The sequence below is a fragment of the Urocitellus parryii genome, chromosome 11, assembly GCF_045843805.1.
Source record: "Urocitellus parryii isolate mUroPar1 chromosome 11, mUroPar1.hap1, whole genome shotgun sequence".
NCBI classification, from domain to species: Eukaryota; Metazoa; Chordata; class Mammalia; order Rodentia; family Sciuridae; genus Urocitellus; species Urocitellus parryii.
This window is the reverse complement of record NC_135541.1, coordinates 37773737-37798508: the sequence shown is the minus strand read 5'-3', so window position 1 is coordinate 37798508 and position 24772 is coordinate 37773737. Positions and strand designations below refer to the sequence as shown.

The window sequence follows — 24772 nt, the reverse complement described above, 5'->3', positions numbered from 1 at the left end:
TACCTACATGAAGTACTAGGATGGTCAAATGCATAGAATGTGGGGACCCAGGCACTGGGGGAAGGAGGGAATGGGGGTATTGTTTAATGGATAAGGAGTTTCAACTTGGGGAGATGAAAAAGTTCCAGAGATGAAAGGATGATGGCTGCACAATGATAAGAGAGAAGTTTTTTTTAATATTTATTTTTTAGTATCGGCAGACACAACATCTTTGTTTGTATGTGGTGCTGAGGATCGAACCCGGGCCGCACGCATGCCAGGCGAGCGCGCTACCGCTTGAGCCACATCTCCAGCCCCACTGCACAATGATGTGAATGTACTTAATGACCTTGAACTATACCCTTAAATGATAAATTTTATGTTAAGTATATGTTGCCACAATTTAAAAAAAAAGCTAAACCCTCTGGGAATCCATCTCTGATACCCAAGCAGTTGAAATAAGATTCATCTTATGATTGCCAGAAATTTATAGTAACAACTCCTTACTAAAAAGTATTAAATGTACTAAATACAATACCTAAAAATCAACAGGTTAAAAAATTGTACCAAAATCTTGATTTGATTTACCTTTCTATTGCCAAGGCCAAATATGTCCCCTAACTTCACTGAACTGGCTATATTTCCTCTTTTGAGAAGACTGGTGTATTTTTCAAGAAGATGAGGCAGCAGCTGGTGGTGGGAGCCCAGTCTCAGGTGGAATGAGGAGGGATCCAAAGTCCAGACCTGAGTCTGTAAGACTCAGCCTCTAGAAGACTCCACCCTGCAGCAGGGAGCACCACTGCCCGGCCTGCAGGCTAGAGGTCAGGGGATCTCTCCAATCCTGAGAGGAAGACTGGCCAGAGCAAGAAAATTAGGGCCATAGGTGGGGTGCAGGACAGGATTGGGGCCAAGGGGAAAGAATAGAACAGAGTTTTATCCAGAGAGGCCAAGTATCAGGTTTACCTCCTCTGGTAACTCCCTGCCCCTGGGGTAGAAACTGTCATCCTCATGTCACAGAGAAGGAAAGTAGAAAGAATGACCAATGATGTGTTATTAGGGTTGGAGAAATGGGATTAGAACCAGCACATGGAAGCCATAGTCTTTCCACAGGGGCCACTGCTGAGCAGAGAGCAGGCAGAGAAAGCCCAAGGGTGAATAGTGGCCAAAGGAAGAGAGGAGGGAGGTGGCAGGCTCTATAGAGAGGAAGAGCACAGAGGAACTGCAGAAAGGATGGGACAGCATCAGAACCCAGGGTGGCTTCCGCAGTTGGAAGGGCCGTCCTGACAGCTCAGCTCACACAGGGAGGGCGGAGCAGCGCCCCCGGAAGAAAGGCTAGGCCAGCCTTGGGCAAACTGGGTTCCAGGCCTCTTTGGGCACGCCCCACTTCTGTGACCTGGGCAAGTCCTTCTCCTCCTCTCAGCTTGTTTCCTTTTCTGCTGGGTAAAAAGTGAGAATCTGCCTTTTGCCTCCCACCAGGGTTTGCGCGCCCCGCATTTGGCGATGCACCTGTTTTTCTGGCACACCTGGTTGTGCAATGCCGACGTCTAGCTGAGCAGCGAAAGCGGAAACAACTACAGGGAGTTCCCCAGCCAGCGCTGGGACCCACCCACCGGCGGGAGGCGCTGGGGACCTGGAGACCGGCGTGCGCTGGGCCACAGTGACTCACTCTCTTCGGGGAGACCCCGTCCATTGCCCTCTTCAGCCTCGGGGGCCAGAGCGCGGCAAGAGGAGCAGCGAGATAGCCATGTCTGAGCCCGAGGTCGCAGCCGACGACCTGGACGCCTTCATCGACGACCTGGACTACCTCCCGGGCCACTTCCACCTGGAGATGCAGCTGAACTTCGAGCCGCGTTCGCCGGCCCCGCTGCGCGCCCGGGATCTGAAACTGCAGCGGGAGGCCGTGCAGCAGGAGCTCGAGCTGGCGGCCGTCCCGCAGCGGTCGGCCGTGTGTCACCTGCTGGGTGCGTTCGCCTTCTATCTGGAGGAGCTGGACGAAGCCCGGGAGCGCTTTCTCCAGGTGGTCCGCGAGGACCCGGGCAACCTCAATGCCTGGGCCAATCTGGCACATGTGTACGAGCACCTGGGCCAGGAGGAAGAGGAGGAGGCTTGTGCCGCGCGACTGGCTGGTCTCATGGGCCTGGCGGCGGACCCGGAGGCACCCGCGGACCCCCAGCTCCGCGCTGCACGCTGCCTGGCGGAGCAGGGCTACGCACACGGCTTCGACGTGGGCTGCGCCAGCCTGAAAGAACGCGCACGGGTACTGGCAGCTGGCATCGCGCTCTATGACAAGGCTCTGGGCTACGGGCAGCAGGTGGGTGACACCCCCTCCTTCGGCTGGAAGGGCTGTGGTCATGGTCCTTTGGTCTGTAGGGTTGCCCTCTGCCCCAAAGTCAACCTCGACCCTGGCCTTTGGCCTGTGGAATACCTTTCCAATGTGCATCCCCCATTTCCGTCCCAGACTAAATCCAAAGCTTTGCTTTTTGGGCTAGGGAGAAGACCTTAGCAAGGCTCCTGGTCTAAGTCCCTCCTAAACACCACAAACCCTACCTGGCCAATCCAACCCTCTCCCTTGCTCCTTCCAGCAAGTACCTGTCCCCGTGCCTGTGCACACCCACCTAATTAAAGGCACAGCCAGACAGCCTGCCAGAAACTCAGGCATTCCTGCCTCTTCTCTGCCACCTGCACATCCATCCATTCAGACCCCAAAGCTTGTTCACTCCACCTCCTGTACCTCTAAGGTCCACCCACTCCTCCCCAGCTGCCCTCAGCCAGTCCAGCCTCCATAATTGCCCACCTGGACCTGTGTAGCTGCCTTCCTCCTCTGCGGGGTTCTGCCCTCCAGCTTGACCCTTCTCCTCTATGCTGCCAGGGTAGTGTTGCTCCACCTTGCTGGCCAAGTCCCTCAGCCCACTCCCCGCTGGCGCTGGCGGGCAAAAGAATCCTAGGCTCTTGAGTGGGCTTTGCTACCCATCCCCCCGGGATTCCCCTCTGTCCTTCCTCTGCAAGTCAGGCTTTTGCCACATTTTACTTCCCTTCACTCCCCTCTAGGGAACGACTCACCTTGTTTTCTCAGCCCCTTCCCTGGGTGCTCTTCTGTTCCACCTCTCCAGTCTTGGGCTTGTCTCTAGAAAGCCTCTGCTGGCTCCCCAGGCAGGGTCAGAATCTCCCCTGGGCTCCCATAGCACTCCCCCTACTGTCTATTTACAAGTCTGCCTCTCTGACTCAATCTTGAGGGCTTTGAAAGAGGGAGCAACATCCATCTGGTTTACTACTGTAAACCTAGTAACTGGAACATGGTAGCATTTGATAAGCATATCTTCAGTGGATGGATGTACAGCATACGGCCTGCTACTGAATAAATACTAGGAATACTAGTCATCTACTGCTGAAAAAAAATACCTACCAAATTTAGCAGCTTAAAGCAATAAGATTTTATTCTCACACAGTTTGGGTGGGGTTGTCAGCTCTCTAGGCCTGGCTTAGCTCAGGACCCTTAGGCTGTGATCTCATCCGAAGTCTTGCCGGACTGGGGGACCATTTGCTACCAAGCTAGCTCACATGATTGTGAGTAGGATTTAGTTCTTTACTGGCTGACATCCATGGCCTTTGTCATATTCTGTTCTTTAGGAGCTAGTCAGTAGGTCTATCCCACATTCACAGGAGGGGATTACAGAAGGTCATGAACCCCAGGAGGTGGGGATCTCTGGGGGCCATCTCAGAAGCTGCCTGCCACATGAAGCATCAGATGATGGATAAATGGTATGGAGGGCATTATCCTCTTTTAAGAGAGAGGCCATGCTAGTTCAGAGGGGTACCATGACTTTTCCATGAAGGCCAGTATAGTTTTAAGTTTGTGATATTTAAATAATTAGGCCAGGCATGGTGGTGCATGCCTGTAATTCCAGCAGCTCAGGAAGCTGGGGCAGGAGGATCTCGAGTTCAAAGCCAACTTCAGCAATTTAAGTAATGACAAATTTTCACACATGGGTAGCACAGCTCAATTCACAAAACCTCTGAACATCCCCCCACAAGTGCCTTTTTCTCCAAAGTTCACAGCTTCTCTAAGGGGAAATGTGGCAGAGAGTACAGGTTGGAGGACAGAGACTTGATTTAAGGACAGCAGTGCAGAAAGGAGCCTCAGAGAAGAGACTACAGATCAGACAGTCCAGGTTCAAATCCCAGCTCCCCCATGCTGACACCTCTAAACTGTGCTTAACATCTCTAAGGTCCTTTCCCTCTCTGAGATGGGGATAACGATGGTATGTCTGCCAAAGCTTTCTCATTAGTAATATGGAGGTACTTCTCATTTGGTTGATGTCATAATTAAGAGTTTCTATTTGTAAAGCTCCAAGAGGGAGCCTGTGCAGAAATGGGCAGGGTCACAGGCGACCCATCCATCTCCCCAGCTAGGAAGCCTCCCCTGGCCTGAGCTGGATGTTGATATGACCATCACCTAGGGCCAGTGAGGACCCATGTCTCCAGTTTCACACTGTAGGTGCTGAGTGTGGTTGTTGCTGCAGGTCATAGCAGTGGAGCAGGGTCTGAAGAGCTCTGGTCTCGGAGCCAACAGGCTCCCCTCTTAGCCACCGCACTACCCACAGAGAAGACCTCTCTGCACTGTGTTTTCCCCATCTGCAAAATGGGTGCAGAAAGTGGGGGACCATATGGACCCTGAGCTCCATTTCTGCTCTCTGGAGGTATTCAGTGTGGGGAGGTTTCCTGGAGGAGGTGAGTGGCAAGGCAAAGATTTAGGAATAGTGAGCAAAGGCCAGCTGCCCCCCACCCCTGCATAGTCAGCACAGCCACAGTAGGAACCGCCCAGTGAGTGAACACCCAGAGGGAGTGGGAAGCAGGGCACCCAGCGCCCCAGGGAGGGAGCCGTTGCTTCTGGAGGTGTGGCTGCCAGGCTCTGGGCTGCATTCCTGGGCCTGGCCCAGCGACTGCTCCTCAGTTCTGCAGAAAGCAGCTGTGACCAGGAGAGAGTTGGGGATGCAGAGCCCCCATTTGTCCTCTGAGGAGTACACAAGATCACACCTATAAAAATCATCACAGTCAGGACAAGGAGGGTGATTTTGGCAGTCAAGAGGCTCAGGAGCATCCAGCTCTGTTATTATTTTCTTGTGTGGCTTTGGACAAGTCACTTGTCATCTCTAGTCTCAGGGTCTACTTCTCAAGCATTTGTCAGTAGTGATCTCAGCCAAATAATGAAGTGAAAGTGCCCATAAGTAATTTTGGGGACATCCAAGAGGCATTTCTTGAACTTCTTTACATTTGTTGAGCACCTGGTATGTGCCAGACCCTGTCTTTTAAGAAGTTCTTGCTGTGAAGAAGCTTCTGGACAAAAGGTGAAGGAAGCATTGCATTCCTTCATGAGCTTGTCTTACCTGAGCCCCTCCTGGGGAAACAGAAACCAAAGGGGCAAATCAGCGATGTGTCCGCAACTGGCTGAGGTCACATGCCTGTGTCATGTGACAGTCATCTCTTAAGTACTATACAACCGAGATGGCACTTTCTGAACCAAAAATGGGGCCCCAGAGGCTGACGATGAAAATGCATTTCAGGGACATGGGGACAAAAGTGTTGGCATCAGCAGTCCCTGTGGATGGAGTGGCAGTGAGGGACTGTAGACAATGAATCCTCTTCTTGAGCAAAAGAGACTGAAGGGAAGCTTCTGAAAGAGACAAGTGCACTGGCCCCCAGGAGGCCCTAGTGTGTGCAGAGGCAGGAGGGCTTGGCCAGGAGCAGGGGAGGAGGCCTGGAAGAAGGCAGTGCAGGGCTGCACAGGAAGAGCACACAGCAGCTCTGCAGAGCAGCTGGCGTGGTCTCCCTAAGTGAAGCAGGATCCCGCCTTCCTCAGCCCCCATTTCCTCTTACGGAAGTCCAAGGAATTGGACCCTGCTTCATAGCAATTATAATCTACTTGAGGTTCCCTAAACATCCGGCGCTGGCTGTCATCTCCCTCTGCCTAGAAAGAAAACTCAGTTCAAATGTCACCACCTCCTCCTGAACACCTTCTGAGTCCTTGAGTTGAGTCCCTACATGAATCCTGGGGTCCCCATTACAGACATAGGAACTGAGGCACATTAGTTGGCTCCCCCCCCACACCTGCCTTCAAAGATTTGCTCTTTTGAAAGAGGTCAAAGAAATGGGGATGGGATGAAGAGATCAGGGGACACCTCTCGCACGTGGCCTCCAGGAAACCCAAGGCAGATCAGTGTCAGAGAGAAGAGGTGGGTAGGTTGCCATGGGTGAGGGAGGCCAGGGAGGATGAGGCAGGAGGTGGATTCAGCGTCGGGGCTGTTAGAGCAAGAGTTCTGCACTTGGACAGACCAGGTTAAAATTCTGCCTCTGTCACCAGGTGGCTACAGGCAGGTCACCTCACTTCTTGAGGATTTTTTTCTCATCTGCAAAATGGGGTTGTAATATGGATCCTCCCAAGGCTGCTGGGAGGATGGAGGGAATGTGAAGGTACCAGGCAGGTGGGGGTAGGAGCACACCTGGTTCCACCCACCCCCTGGGCCCTATGCTTCACTTTGCCATTGCTCTTTAGCAGGGTCATTGCCAGCCTCTGGCTTATCTTCAGGTGAGTTTTGTCTTGTCCCCTGGAAGGTGAGCCCTCAGTCTTGGGCCTCTCTCCGTTGCCCGAGCCCCCACACCCAGGAGCAGTTTGGACCATTGTTAATGTAATTTAGTTGAATAACTCAATTCTAAGTCTTAAAGACCTCTACGATTTTTAAATAAAAGATAGTTTGAACTACTTCCCCTCAACAACAACAACAAAAACACATGTCCCAAGCCAGTTTAGTTATTGGATTTTCCATCCCCCTTTTCCTAGAATATTGGGGACTTAACCACATGTGTGCATGCACACACACCTGCATGCAGGTCTCTCGCCCCTGCTTCTATCCCAGGGCAGGTCCTCAGTAATGACAAGGATGGTCCCAGGGCCATGCCTGTGTGCTGGACATCGTGGCCCCTTTAATTTGTATTCAGACCTCCCAGACTCCCTGCCATCTGGGCCTGGGGATCCCCTACCCACAGAGGTGCAGTGACTTGCTCAGGTTGACCCAGCCCCACCCCCACACTGTCCAGATTTCACTCAGCAGCCAGGCAGGAGAGGAGGGAGGTGGCCTTGCAAGGTGAGTGCACTCAGCACTCACACACGAGGGTGTGGGCCTTGCAAGGTGAGCACACTCAGCACTGTGGGGACTGGCAAGACTTGAGAGTATCCTGGGTTAGCGACCTCAGGGTCCCTGGTTTGTGTATATTTGTCACCACAAGTGCACACGCATGCACACACACTACTACAGTGCCAAGTGGTTTGACTTAGTTCAACTAGCAAAGGAAGTAGATTAATTGAATGGTGAAAGTGCCACCAGGCTATCTCGCTTGATCTTCACAGAAATGCTGGGAAATTGGATCCATCATTGGTCCATATTACAGATGAGCAAAGAAAGGCTCAGAGAGGTATAGTGACATGCCCAAGGGCACGCAGCCATGAATGGCTGGCAGGAACTAAACTCAGGTCTGTTGAACATCTAAGGCCTGGCTGGGAAACAACATTCCTGAGGCTCTGGCTCCAGACTTCTCTTGGCCTCAAGGCCATTCACTTTTGCATATCAGTGCTTCTGCTGTGAGTTTGCGTCTGGCTTCTCTCCCCATTTACCTCATAAATTTGAGAGCCCTGAATGCTGGGTCTCCCCCTTCTAATGGATACAAGATCCCAGAGCCAAAGCTGCTTTTACCATCATTCGGCCCAAGTACCTCTGAGAGGGGAAAATGGTCATTACCTGAGCACAGCATAGCATGGACCCCTGGTGGCACTGCAGAGTAGGGTCACACTGTTGTTACTCCAGAAGGCAGGGGACTTCTTCAGACCCACCCAGCAGCGGCCAGCACTAGAGTTGGACTTGGACCAGAACTAGACAGGAGATGTCTGATGAGGAGGACAATGGGGTAGAGAAGTGACTCAGTGCAGCTCAGCCAGCCTGGGAGCCAAAGCAAAGATGAGCCACAGGACCTGCGTCCTAGACAGACCTGAGACCAGGAAGAAGTGGCAACCGGGGGGCTGACGTCCACCTATGCAGCGTAAGTTCACAAGGAACCATACAGGGAACCCAAGACAGGGCCGAACTTTACTTAGCACCCAGTAGCACCCAACCCCCGAAGTTCCTCTGCCTGGTCACACCTACGGACCCCAACAACAGTTGTAGGGGCAGAAGCTGAACCAGTGGCCTTTCCCAGATCCCTGAGGGGCGAGGGGATCAGCAGTGCTCCGGCCCAGGCAGGAGCAGGAGCGCAGGAGCATGGCAGTGGGGGTGGGAGGAGCTCCCTCCTGGCTGCTCTGTGTGTCCCTCAGGTGGCAGGCGGCTCCATGTGCTGTGTGTGCATCTCAGAGGATGATCCAGTCATGCAGGAAGGACGGAATTCCAGGCCTGCCCTTGTGACTCTGACTTGTGCAGTGTCAGCCTTCTCAGGGTCGGCCTGATGAGGTGGGAAGAACAGCGGCGGTGGAGGGAGGCAGATCTGAACTTGACTCTAGACACTTACACCCTGGGCTGGGGGCTGGGCCAATGGTTTTTTTCTTAGTCTATTTCCTCATCTGTACTGGGAAGAAGATGCTATATACCTTCTAAGGCTGCTGTGAGGATCCAGTGCCACTAAAGTGCCCAGTGACCCTAGAGAAGTGTTCATTCTTGTCATTTCCTCTCCTTGAGAGAATTAGTCAGCTCCCAGGAACCAACTCTGGAATGTGGAGTGTAACCATTAAGGGCAAAGCTCAAACTGCTAGGTAAATACTTGCCCCAGGAACAAACAGGATGTCTGTACTGCCTGTCTGATGCATGGAGATGTATAAGCCCTTGGTATGGGAAAGATTTTTTATTGAAAAACTTTAAAATAGCCAAGCCCCAAAATGTTCCCTTCTTTTGAGTCCAACCTTTTTAAAAATTTTTTAGTACCAGGGATTGAACCCAGGGATGCTTAACCACTGAGCCACATCCCCAGCCCTTTTTTATATTTTATTTAGAGACAGGGTCTCGCTGGGTTTCTTAGGGCCTCACTAAGTTGCTGAGGCTGGCTTTGAACTCATGATCCTCCTGCCTCAGCCTCCCAAGCCACTGGGATTACAGGCGTTCGCCACCACACCCTGCTTGGGGCCATCTTTTGAAGAAAATGGAATGTTTAAGATTCATCCTAGAACCAGAGTTAACACAAACCTGCTCCTGTAATGGCTTATCCCAATCCCACCATTTCTGTCAGGTCACCAGTCATTGTCACTTACCCACCCAGTTATAGGAGCTGGTGTCTTCAGGCTTCCCTGTGGACTGTATTCCTTTGATTCATTTAAAAAATGAGGCACCTGCCAGGTATTGTGGCGCACACCTGAAATCCCAGCGGCTCAGGAGGCTGAGGCAAGAGCATCCAGAGTTTGAAACCAGCCTCAGCAACTGTGAGGCACTAAGCAACTCAGTGAGAATGTCTCTAAAAAAAAAAAAATAATAATACAAAATACAAGAAAAATGAGGCACCTGCTAGCTGCATTTATTCCACTGTCCAAAGAGAGAGCCTAGCACAGCGGTTTTCTTCACCATGCAGTAGAGGGCCTGTGAGCAGCTGGCTGGGCCACCACCCCAGCAAATTTCAGAGTGCTGGGTCAAGAATTTGCATTTCTGTCAAATTCCCAGGCAACATCCATGCGCTGGTCTGGGACCGATGCTTTCAGCACCATTATTCTGCAGTAGTTACATGTAGGGACCATGGAGTTAAAGTTGCTGGGTTCAAGTTCTCCTAGCCTCCAGCTGTGTCACTCTCACTCTGGGCACATGACCTGACTACTGTGTGCCTCAGCTGCTTCATCTGTAAAATTAGGATAATAATAGTCCCTGCCTCATAGGTAACACTTGAGAGAGTCAAATGGGTTAATATACATAATGGTGTGTCTAGTGTATAATACGTGCTCCATAAAATTTCCTCGTATTTGTATAGCAGAAAGGAGGTCCTCCCCAGCTTTCAGTCCATGGTGACCGGGGCCATGGGGCTTTTTCCCATCTTGCCTCAGTTTTCCCATCTGTACTAAACCCTCCACACAGGACATTCTGAGAATCACATGGAATCATGCAAAAGCACTTTGTAAATAGTAAACACTGTACAAACACTAGCTCTCTGCAAGCTAGATGTTATGGGAAGAACATGAACTTGAAGTCAGAGAGAACTAGCCTAAAATATCAGGACAAGTAGTCAGATCTCTGCTTCTTTTGATCTTGGTTTTCCCAACTCTGAAATAAAGAGAATAATGACAAGGACCTCAGAGGACCTGGGAAATGACCTGAGAACCCCTCACTGGGGTCTGCCCTTCACTCTCACCTTCAGTCAGTATCAGGGTTGCAGATTTCACTCCAGGGGCATCATGGGCCTCACCAGTTCCCTCCCACAAATTTGCCACAGGACAGCCGCCTTCTCAGAGACCCCTCCAGCTGAAGCCTGGACTCCCATGCTGGCCTCACACAGAATCCCCAGCTCAGGGACTAAGGAGATCATGAGGTGTCCTCCAAGAGCCCACATCAGGCAAATCCTGGGTAAATACCTCTTTCCCAGAAGCCAGCCTGTGAGCCTCCTCTCATTCAGCCTCCAACCCCTGGCCTCTGGGAGTCATAAACCCTGTAGCAGCATTCCTTGCAGGCAACTTTATTCTCCAGGAGAGGTGAACAACTCCTCCCTTCTGCGGGAGGGAGGGGCAGCCAGAGGCCTGTTTAATTTAATTTAACGCACTGTGGCTTGCCAGGTTGCCCCGGTAACCGCTGCAGCTGCTGCTTCTGCAACAACCAGAAGAATTTTTAAAGAGACAGCCCATTTACAAGCAGGCCAGAGTTGCACGGCAGAGCGAACAGCCTCCACCACTGCTTCATCGCAGGGGTAGAAGACGAAAGCCCCAGCACATCAAGGACTCCAACTAGATCTGTTTACTCCATTAACTCCATTCCAGTTCCACTGACCTCGTCTGTAACTCCACAAACCCTCCTGCAAACAGCACTCTCAAGTGGGATCTGTTGAGGGAATTTGGGATTTGTCACACAGATGTCACTCAGTTAGATCCTTTTTTGAAAATCAAATTTTCCAAAAGATTCTTGGAAGTTCGGAAGGCGTTCACTTCTGGGCTCTACCCCTGCAATTCAAGCACACAGCCACCAGGTGGTGATATTGCTTGCTTAGTGAAAACCATAAGGAAGCTGAACTGTTGGAAGATTTTCAACAGTGACCAGTGAGGTGTCCTCCAAGAGCCCACACCAGGCAAATCCTGGGGAAATACCTTTTTCCCAGAAGCCGGCCTCTGAGCCTCCTCTCATTCTGCCTCCAGTCCCTGGCCTCTGGGAGTCATAAACCCTGTAGCACCATTCCTTGCAGGCAACTTTATTCTCCAGGAGAGGTGAACAGCTCCTCCCTTCTGCAGGAGGGAGGGGCAGCCACTGGGTTCTAAATTCTGATGCTAACAAGTGTAGAACCTTGGGTAAGTCACTTCACCACTCTAGTCTCAGTGTTCTCAAATACATAATGAGATTGATAAGACAACTGAGTGTTGTGGACTACGCTTGGGGCTAGAACTATGGGAGGCACAGGTTAAGTCCTAGTTCTATCATGCAAAAATGTCTGGCTTGGGCACAAAATTTAATTTATTTTGGCTTGAATACCAAACGAGAGTGATTATGAACCAGGAAGAGCCCCGGGGACAACAGAGCACTCAACTTAAACACTGGGAAAGTTACCTGGGACCCCACGGGGTCCTGCAGTCCTGGGAGACATGAGGTACGGAGAATGGGATGAGGCAGGGTGTCTCTAGACTCTGGATCCTGGGACCTCATTGCCCCATAGGACACCAAAACAGGTCTCAGTGGACAAAGCAACTAACTTAGAAACTAGAGAAACTAACTCGGTTTGGCTCCAACCCAAAACAGGAGAAAGGGAATAAACATTTCTTCTGGGCCTGGCACTGCCCTTGGAACTTCCTGGAAGCCCATAGTGCCACCCTACTTTGCAGATGAGGGCATAGCCTTCAGAGGCAACTCATCCCTAGGGTCATACCTCAGGCCAGGCCTGTGGGACACCCAGGCCTCTGCTCTGAATATCAGAAGCCAAAGTCCACTCCACCTACTCCAACTTGGCCTCACCCCTTGCCAGGAGCACTGAAGACAGGTCAGGGCCTCTTTCCTGCTATGACTATTCAGCCAGCCACAAAGCAGGCTGTGGCCAGAGTCCTGAGATCACACCAACAAGTGTCCAGGTAACCAAGGCCCCACTACCTTTAGCGCTAACCGTGGTCAGGCCTTGACTTTATGTCCAGGTCTTTGGTCAGTGTGGCCCACAGAGGGTGCTCCATAAATCCAAGCCCCTTCTTCCTTCCCACATCCCCTGTAAGGAAAGCTGACAAAGTGATCCAGCATCCTACCCCCTCTTTTGGCCCTGGGAAATGTTCCCCACTTCTGAAGGAGGCCTTGACCCTCAGGGCCTGCATCTCTCCCCTCCAGAGAGCACTATTCTCAGCTAAAGCCCCAGTGCACTTATTCCCATCTATGTGACAGGATGACCCTCCAAGGTGCTGTGAATATAAAATCACACTGGATCTTGGCACTCCCTAGCTCACACTCCTTCTGTGACTCCCCACTGCCCTGCAGATGAGCTCCTGGCATGGGAATCCCTCCTAATATGCTCCTGCTGACTTTTCCCCTGCACCTTACCACCGGGGTTTATCCTCAGGGCTGCCTGCGGATCCTGCCATTCACACTCGTTTTCCTCTGAGTTTGGGCATAGGGTGGCCTCTGGGAATGCCTTTCCTCGTGGTATCACCTGGGTGATTCCTCTCATCCTTGAGGACCTACTCGAGGTTGCTTCCTCTGAGAAGCCCCAGGGAACTCCTGGATTGGGCAGATACCTCCTCTGGGCTCCCAGGGCACCTATGTCCCTTCTATTCCAACTGTATCTTTCGGACTGATAGACCAAGGGCCCCTCAGGATGGGCCTCATCTTTCCTCTCCTGTCCTCATTGCTCAGCCTAAGGACACACAGAACAGAGAGCAGGGAAGTATAGGCTAAGACATGCTGTCGGTGGGTCCTCCTCTGCGAGCTCTGGCTGGGGCCAGGGCTCTCAACCCGATGGGCAGGCGCCACTCAAGTGAGTCTCACGCATGAGGTCTCCTCTCTGCATCCCTCCCCGCTCCTAGTTCATCCAAGGTCTCCTTGCCAATGTTGACCCCCCTCACCCAATCACACATACAGCTCCAGGGTGTCTGTTCCACACATCCCCGTGTCTCTGTTCATGCCAGGCCCTCGGTTTTGGGGTGCCCTGGTCTCCATCCCACATGAGGATCCCTCTGAAGTGCTACTGCCCATCTTAAATCCACAGCCTTGGGCTGGGGATGTGGCTCAAACAGTAGCGCGCTCGCCTGGCATGCGGGCGGCCCGGGTTCGATCTTCAGCACCACATACAAAGAAAGATATTGTGTCCGCCGAAAACTAAAAAATAAATATTAAAAAAAATTCTCTCTCTTTAAAAAAAAAAAATCCACAGCCTCTAACTGGGAGTCTTTGTCCATCCTGCTGCATCCTGGTCCATATTGCGCTCATGACCTTGATCCGACTACAGTTTTTGGCAATTCATGTGGCAAAGGGAGCATGGGCTTTGGAGCCAAAAGGCATTGGATGCCCAGCTCTGATGCTCTCAAATTCTGTGACCTTGGGCAAGTCACTTTACCTCTCCAGGCCTCAATATGTTCACCCATAAAATGGGTCTAACACCTCCCTCCTGGATTGTGGGATTGAGGTGATGGTATCAAGATCCTGGCCCACAGCCAACACAAAGTCGAATCCTGTGCCTGTTATTGATACCTGCGTCTGTTTCCCGAGCCAGCTTGGGAGCCTGTTCAAGTCAGGGTGCAGCTGCTGTTCACTGTCACGTCCCCCGAGCACCCGCCCAGCACTCGGTGCTGGAGGTGTTTGGAATGCTGCTGGGGCGGAGTGCATGGATGATGGGGGTCTTGAGCTGAGGAGGCCACAGTGGGGGCAGGGAGTGCAGAAGATCAACCGTGGGCGATGAATGTGGAAGGAGGGGCTGGACCCTGAGGCAGAGCTGCCGATATGCACTGGGGGTTTTATTGGTTTTCATTAAAATTCCTTCTCGAGGCAGGAGCAGCTACTCCCATAAATAACGGCATAAATATTTTATCTGGTGCCCAAGTTGGTCTAAATGCACAGCAAGGTTGGCAAGAATAATAATGGGAAACAGTCCAGGGGCGTCCTGGGCTTGGGCTGAGCCGGACTCACTTAACATGCCTGAGGGGCTTTCTCAGGAAAGTGGGGGCTGAGGGAAAGCACCACGGGAGAAGTAACGAGAGCAGAGGAGAGAGAAGGCAACCCGTGGGGTGTGAGCCCCCAGTGGGCAGCCAGAGCCTGGTGGAGGAGCCAGGGCCAGGAAGGAAAGGGATTCCACACCTACTCTGTGACAGGCACCTCAGTAGGGGTCACACAGCTTATCTTGTCAAATCCTATGTGGTCAGGGAGGTGAAGCAACTTGTCCAAGGACACCCAGCCAGTCACCGGCAGAGCCAAGATGATCATCAAAGGTGTGTTAGGCTAAGGCCCTTCGATTGTGCCTGCTGCCTCTTGGGGTTCAAGGTGGACAATGGCCTCCATAACAGCAGCATGGCATTCTCTGCTTTCCCAGATCCCGATGGAGGAGAAAAGGGGCTGGTACTTCACTATGGCAACCCTCCTCATCAGGTCAGGCCAGGGGTGGAAGGGGGTGCAGGACTGGGGAGGTGTGGCTCCTTTGGCTGGGCCTGGAACCAGGCAGCGGGTGGGGGCAGAGGTGGTGGAGCCCATTCCAGGCAAGGGCTTCTGGAGGGCTGCTCACCTGGGGGTGGCTCGGAGGGGGCACCGACCAGCCACAGCCCCTTCTTGGCCACAGGCTGGATGGCATCTTCCTGGAGCAGGGCAGCGAGGAGCAGAAGAGGCTGCCTGCCTTCAACCGCACGCTGGCCCTGCTGCGGCAGGTCCTCAAGTCCTCGGACCCCCGACACCGAGGTAGGGACCCCAGGGGTGGGTGGAGTGGCAGCCTCTGCCCCGCTGTCCTTGTACCTGTCACTGGCACTGCTGGCCTGTGGCACTGTCCCCACGTCTGGCACTCTGTCCCTTTTCTTTCTCCCTCCCTGTTTGTGTCACCTGCTCATTTCTTTACCTCAGGAGCCCTCCCACCTGGCCCAAGGGAACACCCAATTACAAATCACTACAGTGACATGCTCCCAAAGTTCCCAGTTGGTCTCAGGACCTGGAGGGAGATCTTGTCCTGCTCCAGCCCACCACCCTCACTCTATGGTGGGAGATGAAAGTCTGCTTGACCCGGTGTGTGTGAGAGTGTGTGTGTGTGTGTGTGTGTGTGTGTGTGTGTGTGTGTGAGAGAGAGAGAGAGAGAGAGAGAGAGAGCCATCTTCTCTAAGGCCAGAAGCCAGAATAGGCGCTGCACCCACCCAGAGAAGTCAGAAGAGAGCTATGACCCTGAAATGAGGTTCCCTAGGTGACACCTTAGACTCAGAATGGGCACAAAAACCTGTTCATTCACTCCCTCCCATGTCCCCTTGTTCCGCCTTTGTTTCTCTCTGCCACTGTCCCTTCCTTTGTCATCATGGGTGCCTTGAGTGGAGCTGTCTCCGCCCCACCCCTGGCTCCCCTTCCCTTCCTCCCCCATTGCTGCTTCCTAGAGTCCCTCTCCCACCCCCCACCCTAGCGCTGGCCTGGTGCTATCTTGGGATGCTGCTGGAGAGGAAGGACACCTTCTCCACCACCCCTATGGGCATCCACGACTGTGGGTACTCCGGGACTGACCCCTTGGACTGCTTCGGCAAGGTATGTCCCCAAACCGCAACCCCTCTGCAAACTGGAGGCGGGGCGGCTCTCCCGGAGGACCCATGGCTTCTCTAGATGTCATTCCTCCACCATGTGTCCTACAAGAAGGCACTTACTCCACACCCCTTTCCACCCTTCCCCTAGTTCTAAACAAAAAGGGCTCCTTTGTGACTCTTTTCCTCTGCCTAAGACCAAGTCCTTCCCCACATTCAAGCTGGCCCAAGCTCATTTCTCCCACCTTGACATAGACCCTCAGACTTCTCCCCTGAGGCCAGTGTCCACATTGTTCCTCTGCAGGGTTCCCTCCCTCCCCAACCACAGTGGCACAGTGGAAAGAAGATCTCTAGCTGGGGTTTTCTTACCAGTTCTGCTCACAAGCTGTGTGGCCCTAGGGCAAGCCACTTAGGTCAAGCAGCAGTCAATGCCAACATAGGGGGAAGTGCTGAGGCCCAGCTAGAAACGTTGTAAATATGGGAAGGGGCTGACTCTGGCCCCTCCTCTCACTTACCCTGGGAATATGGCAGAGCACACATGGGAAGGAGGGTTTACCTGGGGTCTGGAAGGGTTTGCTGGCCATGACCAGGGAACAGGGCAATGAGCTGGGTTCTGGGAGCTGAGTATCAGTGGATGTACCCCAAAGGTGTTGGGTTCCATGATATGACTGACATACAGCAGGTAGGTGTGGAGTTAGCACACGTGGTGACAGGACTCTGTGCAGAGGTGGGGTCCCTATGGTTTAGGCGCCATTTATCCAGGCTGGCAGACAAGCAGACAATACATGGTTTGTCTCTACCCTCCTCTCTTACCTAGGCCATCGAGATTGCCAAGGACCAACCTCCTATCCTGAATCACCTGGCCAAAATCTTCCACTTCCTAGGAAAGCAGGATATGGCCATTGGAACCTGTAACATGGCCCTGGATGTCCTACGAGATCCAGAGCTCAACTGGCAAGCATACTGCACAAGGGCCAAGGTGGGTCACCCACAGCGCCTCCCATTGGGCATCAGGGACCAAGGACCAGGGGCCATGACCCTATTGCAAAAGCCCAAAGGACCTGGAGCCTTCATGGTGGAGGGCCACTTAGGGGTCATCAGGGCACGCCGTTGTGGTCAGTAAGGTTGCTGAGGTCAAGAATAGAGGAGCCCCTTCCTACGGCAGGGATCCCTTCTGCAGCACCTGGTCAGGAGCCTCCAGATGCCTGTGGAATCAGACTGTTGAAATCTGGTCTCTCCAGCTATGATTGTGGAACCTGTGGCAAGCCACCTACCCCTTCAAACCTCAGTTCCCAAATCTGTAAGATAAGCTAATAACACCCATCTTAAAAAGCTCTCAGAGGCTGAAGCATAGCACCTGGGCATGGCAGGTTCTTTTGGAAAGTGGGAGATACCACTTTAAGTGGAGGTAGATTCGTCTGGTGGCTCAGAGCTTTGGTCCTGGACACAGAAAGTCTTGATTCAAATCCCATGTCACCACTGACATGCCATGGGACCTCTGACAAAATACTGGGGCCCAATTCCTAAACCTTGGTTTCTTTATCTGACCCTAGATAGTAGTACCTGCCTCACAGAGTGGTTCTGAGAAGTGAATTAGATTCTATGTAAAACTCAGCACCAAGCATGTGGTAAGAGCTCAGAGGTGACTGATGGCTATTATTAGGTATGTTTTTAGCTGATCAGTGGTCTCTTGTGACAGTCCCCTGCGTAGTTTTTTAGGGCTGCAAGTTACACATTCCGGTGAGAGCTGCCCCCTCCCATCTTTCCCCACTGGGCCCACATCTGCCCTCTGGAACCTCACAGAGGTCATTTGCCTGGGGACAGCCCAGGAGCTCCAAGTTTACTATGTGCCAAGCTAATAAGCAACCCTCTTCCCCCTATTTTTTCCACTACTTTTCACATGACCTAATGGCAAATCTGCTCCTGGTCTTGGTCTCCACGGCTTAATTTCCTGCTCCTAGTGCCATCAGGGACTAGGGTCAGCATATTCTTTCACTGTAGTTGATATGGTTAATATTATGAATAATAAGAATATTAATCATAATACACCATAAAACATTTCTATAAAACTCTGCATTTCTGCATTTCACCAAGCACTTTCATGATTGTGGTCTGATTTGATCCTTATAAGAATCTGAGAAAGACCGGACCTATGTCAGTCTACAAATGAGGCCACCAAGGCGCAGTGAACATTCCCAGCGATCTGCTCTCAAATAGCCAGAACCCTTGGGCTATGGCTGTGACTCAGTGGTACAGGTCTTGTCTCACATACGTGAGGCACTGGGTTCGATTCTCAGCATCACATATAAATAAGTGAATAAAATAAAGGTCCATCAACAACTAAAATATATATATTAAAAAAACAGCCAGAACCCCAGCCTTACTTTCCTCACTCTCTCGCCTTGTGTCTTAAGCTTGCTGCTTCCCTGTAGCTCCAAAGGTCACTTATTATTCAGATGTCCAGAGGAGGAAGGAGCAGGAGGGAGGGACTCACATGACCTATGTAGAACCCTTGAACCACACTGTGACCCATAAACTCAAACCTGGTCATGATGGCCTCACCCCTCCCTCTACTCATGTCTCTCATTCTTTTCCAGCCCCACTGGCCTGAGCCTCCATCTAGAATGCTCTTCTCCCAGATATGTGATTGACTTCTTCCCTCACTTCTTGCAGGCCTGATAAAAGGCAGTTTCTAGTGACCTTATTGAAAAGATCAACCCCCTGCCAATACTTTCTATCCTTTTCAGGTTTGCTTTTTTTTTTTTAATATTTATTTTTTAGGTGTAGATGGACACAACACAATGTTTTTATCTTTATGTGGTGCTGAGGATCGAACCCGGGTCCCACCCATGCTAGGGGAGCGCTCTACCGCTGAGCCATAATCCCAGCCCCAGGGTTGCTTTTTCTTAATGCCAATTACTCCCTAACACTCTATTTAACCATTTATTATGTTTATTGTCTTCCTCCCTCAGTAATAACACATGAGTTCCATGAAGGCAGGACTTTTGACATTTTGCTCTGCACTGTATCCTTGGGCCTGGAACAGTGCCTGGCTCATGATGAATATCTTTTGAAGACATGAACAAGGGAACTGGGCATGTGCTAGGGCCTAACTAAAATATGATCTCTCAGTCATCAGGGTAACTCCCAAGGGAGGTATCAATGTACTAACTTTTCAGAGATAGAAAATGGGGCTCACAGAGGTGGTGTGACATCCTCCAGGTTACATGGTTAATATTGGGGGGGGGGCACTCGATACATGTTTGTTGAATGAATGAGTAAATGAATGAGGGCCACTTACTTCACCCAGTCCCCTCATTGTACAGACAGAGAAACAGGCCCAGAAAGAGGAGCAGCTAGCCCAAGTTGCCACAGGACCAGAACCTTGGATTCCTGGGTCCCAGCCTTAGGAGCTTCCTGCTACCCCACAGAACATCCCTGTTTGCTATTGATAAAGGGACGGTGGTGTTCTTGTAGGACAGAAAGAAGGGAGGTCCTTACTTGAGCACCTTCCCTGAGCTAATCCTCTGCCTGCAGATCCACATCAGAGCCTACCTGCATGACCTGACACGGGCCAAGATGGGGCTTGGGGGCATGCCGGACAGGAAACACCTGGCCTGCGCCAAAGCTGACCTTGAAGAAGTAGTCAAGGTGTGCCCAGGCCTCAGGACATACCTGGACATTGGCCAGGTAAGGCAGCCTCTTGGCTTGATTACCGAAAAGATCATTTATAACCTACTGACTCCCTGCCAGGCTAGGCCTGAGTATGAGGACATGGATAGGAATAAGGGGCATCCCCCTACCCACCTCCTCTGGCCATGGGGAAGATGAAATGAGATGTGTGTACCGTGTTTAGAAGAGGGCCTGGCTCTCTAAGTACTCAATAAGTATTCTTTACCCAAAAGTGACTACTATGCTCAGGGGATAGTTACCAAAGAGGTGATAATATCATAATTTTACATATGAGAAAACCTGGGTCTAGAGATGGACTTGCTCAAGGTTATATTTGGCCAAGAGTGGGAGGGCTGGAACTGGAATCCCAGTACTGCCTCTCCTTTTCCAGGGGCGGGGACAGCTACAGAGTTTAAGAATTGCTGCAGTAGGGAGGTAGGGAGGGTGGACCAAATGAAGGAAGTGTTTTTTGAACCAGCTTGAGGGTGGTATGACCCTGAGGGCGGTGTTACTGGAAGGAAGGCTCAGCGGCCCCCCCACCCCAGGTCTACTACTACATGGGCGTGGACGCCATGCGGGAGCTGCTGGCGGTGGACGAGGCAGCGCTCAACCAGGCGCTGGTCTTCCTGGCCAAGGCCGGCGAATTCGAGCTGGGCGCCACGCTGCCCGAGCTGCAGCTGCTACGAGGCAAGTGCCTGCGCATCAAGGGCGAGGAGGCCAACGCGGCGGCCTGCTTCAAGCGCGCCGTGGAGCTGGACGACATGGGCTCCAGCCACACCGAGGGCTTCGGATGCCTGCTTGAGGCGCTGCTGGTGCAGTGGAGCCAGGCGCAGCTGAGCGACGGGGAGCTGGGACTTGAGGTGGACGCCTGGCTGCGCCGCGCCCAGGGCAAGTACCCGGAGGCCTGTCTGCGCCAGGAGCTGCAACGCGTGTGGCGCAGCCACACGGATGAGATGCTGGGAGTGGCCGGGGCCTTGGTGGCCCAGGGACGGCCAGCGCTAGTGCGAATGCTTTTCGAAACCATGGAAGTAGAGGGTGAGAGTGGAGAGGCGCGCAGGCGCCGTGCGTTCTCCTTTGGAGTTGCAGGAGTCCAGGCCCCGCCCCCCAGAGGCCCCGCCCCAGGTTCGGAGGCTGTTCTAAGCACTGAAGTTGTGCCCCCCAGCCACCCGCAGGCTGCTTGCGGTAGCCAATCAGATTCCTTTTCCGAAACTGAGAGGTGAACATTGAGACTAAGGCAGTTTGAGCTGCCCACTAAGGCCTGACTGCCAGTTTGGGGACTCTCATGAGCCATTCTCTGTAAGAAGATAAGGGGTTGCCGGATGAGAGAGTGCACACCTGTGATCCCAACTGCTGAGGCAGGAGGACTGCGATTTCAAGCCCGCGCTGGACAAATTGAGGGAGACCCTGTCTCAAAAAACGAAAAGACTAACGTTGACTGTTGACTGCAGTCTCGGGTCCTGCAGCCGGAAAAAGTTCAGAGTGGAATCAAGGGCAGGGTGGCACAGTGAGTGGGCTAAGGCAAGGCCTTAACTTAAACCTGGGTGCTCAGTCCTTTCTCCACCTCCTACCAGTTTTCCAGCAGGTGTCATTCTTGGTCGGCATGGTTCCAAAGTCCTCTGGAATTCCTTGAAATAGAACTTGTCAATAGAACCTTTACTTGACTTCTCTGTTCTGGAGAAAATCTAGGGGCCCCACCCATTAGGAAATGCCACCTACTCTCAATCTTGAATCTTCTATGAGAGAATGAGGGAGAACTTGGACCTTTATGTTCTGGAATCATCATCACAGAATCTTTGATGTGGAATTTTGTCAAAGACTTAGTAGACCTGATAGCCACCAAATTGTACAAGGGTTGAGCTAGATTCTGTGGTCTCACACACAGGAACTACTTTAACCCCAAATCCCAGATTAAGTTTTTGCCAGACACCAGAAAAGCAAGATTTATGATTTCTTTTTGCATCTTTTCCTTTCTTTGAAGAGCTATCCTCCCTGCATTGTTCATGGCCATGGTCCTCAGGCTCCACCAGGGACAGGGTGGCAGCCTTGCACTGCAGCTCTATATTGCTTTTTGAAACCAAGGAACTAGAGGGTGAGAGTGGTAGAGTGGCACCATTCTGAAGTACAACACTGTCTGACCCCTTCACTATGCAGATGGGAAACTGAGAGTCACAGAAGGGAAGCATTTGCCCAAAGTCCCACTTTCTGTGTCCTTGCCCTGAATCTGAAGCTTACTTTCAGCATTTTTAAGGTTTGGAAAAATAATAGTAAACTGATCAATGCTAAAACATTATTATGTGTTAAAGGTTTGTGTGACACTTGTACCATGGTGCACTGTGATAGTCAATGTTTTTAACGCCACTGATGCTTTCCAGATACCTAGAAATCAGACAAGGAGGCCACTTTGAGGTTGCTGAATTCCACCTCAGGCTCACCATGGCTCACCATTTGGCACTGTGGTATTCTCTCCCCACCTCCTTCTCCTCTCGTCTTCATTGCATCAGAGGCCAGGAGGTGACTCATCAGTGGGCAGTACTTGTGGCCCTTTTCTCCCTTCATCCTGCCCACTCCCATCCTTTCTCAACCAAGACCATGACTATGACCTTCCTTAAGATGGAGATGCATTTCCTTCCACTTCCCTACTGGCAAGATTTAAAAAGTTGCTGAAGTTGGTGCCCCCACCTCCAGTGTTTCCTTCCTTGCATTTCTTGTCCCCAAGTTCATGCGTTTCTCCCTCCATTGCCCCTGCCTCCTGTCATAACCTTTTTTTTTTTTTTTGAACCAGAGACACTTGACCACTGAGTCACATCCCCAGCCCTATTTTATATTTTATTTAGAGACAGGGTCTCACTGAGTTGCTTAGTGCCTTGCCATTGCTGAGGCTGGCTTTAAACTCAAGATCCTCTTGCCTCAGCCTCCTGAGCCGCTGGGGTTACAGGTGTGCGCCACAGCGCCTGACTATCGTAACCTTTTGAATAAAATTTCTTTCTGATAACCGCATTCACACTGATCATTTAAATGATTAACAAACACCCATTCTAGTTTCCTCAGGGCTATCTGCATATTAACCAAAAGCCAAAAAGAGGTAAGAAATCCCATTCCCCAGACTGCCTACTATGTGCTAGGCACTTCATGTGTGTAACCTCACTGAATTCTCTCACTCACCTGAAGGGTAGGCATTTTACAGAAATGAGGACACTGCGACACAAACAAGGCCACAGGTAAGTGTGTGAAGAGCCAGGACCTGAAGTGAACCACCCTGTTCTGTGCCTCCTCCTGAACACAGCCCTGCAGGACATGTGTCATCTTCCCTCCAGAGTTGGCTTTCCCAGTGTCCTGTGAGCACCAGCCCTACCTGTTGCTCTTCCCCCAACTCCATTCCTAAACTGCCTTGCCTTTGGGCCTTTCCACATTTTGTTCCTCCACTGGCTTTTTTTTTTTTTTTCTGGTCATTTCTATCCCAAGTGCTCAGCTCCAAGGCACCTTGTCCAGGAAGTCCTGCACTGAGCTTTACATATAAGAAAGTCTTAGTTTTTGAGGTTGAACTGAGCAAACCCACAGCAATGAGCTGGCACCTCAATTCCAAACAGGTGTCTCTATTGCCAGGTTCACAGGACTCAGGTTAGGGGCAGGTCTACAGCCTAAGGTCCCTTAAGGTCTGAAGATCAGACAGAAAATGACTTTTCTTCCTACCTCCTATCCAGCCTCACACCAATCTCCTAGTTCTGTGATTGGGAAACTGAGGCCCAGTGGGCAGAGACTTTTCTAAGGTCAAGCTCAAAACCACCCCCAGACTCGTGGTCCACTGCTCTCTGTCCTCCTTGCCCAGTTGGCTTCCATTCATTTACTCAACAAATATTTACCAAGTGCTGGCCAGTGCCAAACTCTGGGACTACAGTAGGGAACAAAACAGAGCTTGTCCTTGCCTTCAGGGAGTTCACAGCTTAGACCATGAGGAACAATTATTGGGGTCTTATGGGTCATTGCAGGAACTTTGGAAGACCTATGGGAGGCTATCGATGGTTTTAGATGGCAAAGCACTGTCCCTCCTCCATTCTAGCTATCCTCAGCTAGGGTGAGTAGCCTTTCCAAAGTCCAGCAGGGTTGGGGAGGAGAACGTGGCTGTCCCTGGGGCCCAGGACCTGGTTCTTGACTACCCCTTTTCAGCAAGCCACTGCTCAGGCCAGGCCTGACAGTCCTCTCAAATTGTGATCTCAGCTGCTTGGGGAGGCAGCTTACAGCTTTAAGCCCACTATGGGGCTGGGAGGACAGCTGTCATGCAACTGAAGTGGCTTCTCAGGGAGCACTGCAAAGTGAAAGCTTTAGTGGCCACACAATCAGAGCAATGAGAATGGAGCCTTCCTCAGGGTCCAGCAGCCATCATTAGGCAGCCTAGCACTGGGGTTCAGCCGGCACGAGCGAGGCATGTTACAGATGGTGAACATAGCCGAGATCCCCCAGTTACAGGTTCCCAGGGTCTCAGAATTGGAAAGAACCTTAGACATCACCTGTCTCAGCCTCCCATCTACTACGAAACTCCTCCCCACAGTGAGTGTTCTGGAAGAGGGTCTACACAATTGCACGCCTTTGGAAGAGAAGCAGTTCTGGACTTTATAGAGGAATCAATTCATTTTCCAGCAGATCTACATCTTCTGAGTTCATCCCTCTATTGAGTTGAAGTTGTCTTCTCTGCAGTTTCTTTCCTCAATTCAAGTTTATCTTCTGAGGCCATGCACACCCTAATAAGCACTTGGTCAGAACACTTGGTCCTTGGCCCCTATTCTCGCTTTCTGTCATGGCACCTGGTATGGTGTTGGAGTTGTTCAGAGGGTGCCTGGCTACTCTGCAGCTGAGCTCTGGCCTGGCCTCCAGCTTCCAGCCCCAGCCGGGTGCTTGCTGCTGAAAGCAAAAAAGAGCAGGGCTTCTCCCTGTCTCCAATCAGACCCCAGGGAGCATCCTGTGTGGATGATGGTGGCTAGATGCCAAATGAAGTGAAATATCTCCTTTTCTCAGGCTGTTAACTTTTTTCTTGTTTAAGGAAGGGGAGGATAATGACATTTAGCACTTTACAACTCAGCAGTAAAATGAGCAGATGGAAACAGATCCCCTGCACGGTGGGCATGCTTCCAGCAGGAAACCCTCCTCTGCTCCATGGGCCAAAGTCACTGTCGGGCTTGCTGGTGGGCACAGAATCACAGTGGCTCCTCTTCCTCCTGCCCCAATTCCTCCTGCTCCGGGCCT

At 51.7% G+C, this 24772-nt stretch overlaps 1 protein-coding gene across 1 annotated transcript; it reads left to right on the top strand.

The window, feature by feature from the left end:
* The first annotated feature begins 1723 nt into the window (after positions 1-1723).
* On the top strand, positions 1724-20754 carry Ttc22 (tetratricopeptide repeat domain 22). Its single transcript, XM_026381871.2, has 7 exons — positions 1724-2290; positions 14692-14747; positions 14935-15050; positions 15751-15869; positions 16680-16841; positions 19400-19552; positions 20080-20754. Exons 1-7 carry the CDS (start codon positions 1724-1726, stop codon positions 20752-20754), a joined length of 1848 nt encoding a protein of 615 aa, XP_026237656.2.
* Positions 20755-24772: the final 4018 nt, after the last annotated feature.

Coding starts and splice junctions, on each gene's coding strand:
- Ttc22 (XM_026381871.2), top strand. CDS start 1,724: ATGTCTGAGCCCGAGGTCGCAGCCGACGACCTGGACGCCTTCATCGAC. Junction 16,842..19,399: donor CATACTGCACAAGGGCCAAG/GTGGGTCACCCA, acceptor CTCTGCCTGCAG/ATCCACATCAGAGCCTACCT. Junction 19,553..20,079: donor CATACCTGGACATTGGCCAG/GTAAGGCAGCCT, acceptor CCCCCACCCCAG/GTCTACTACTACATGGGCGT.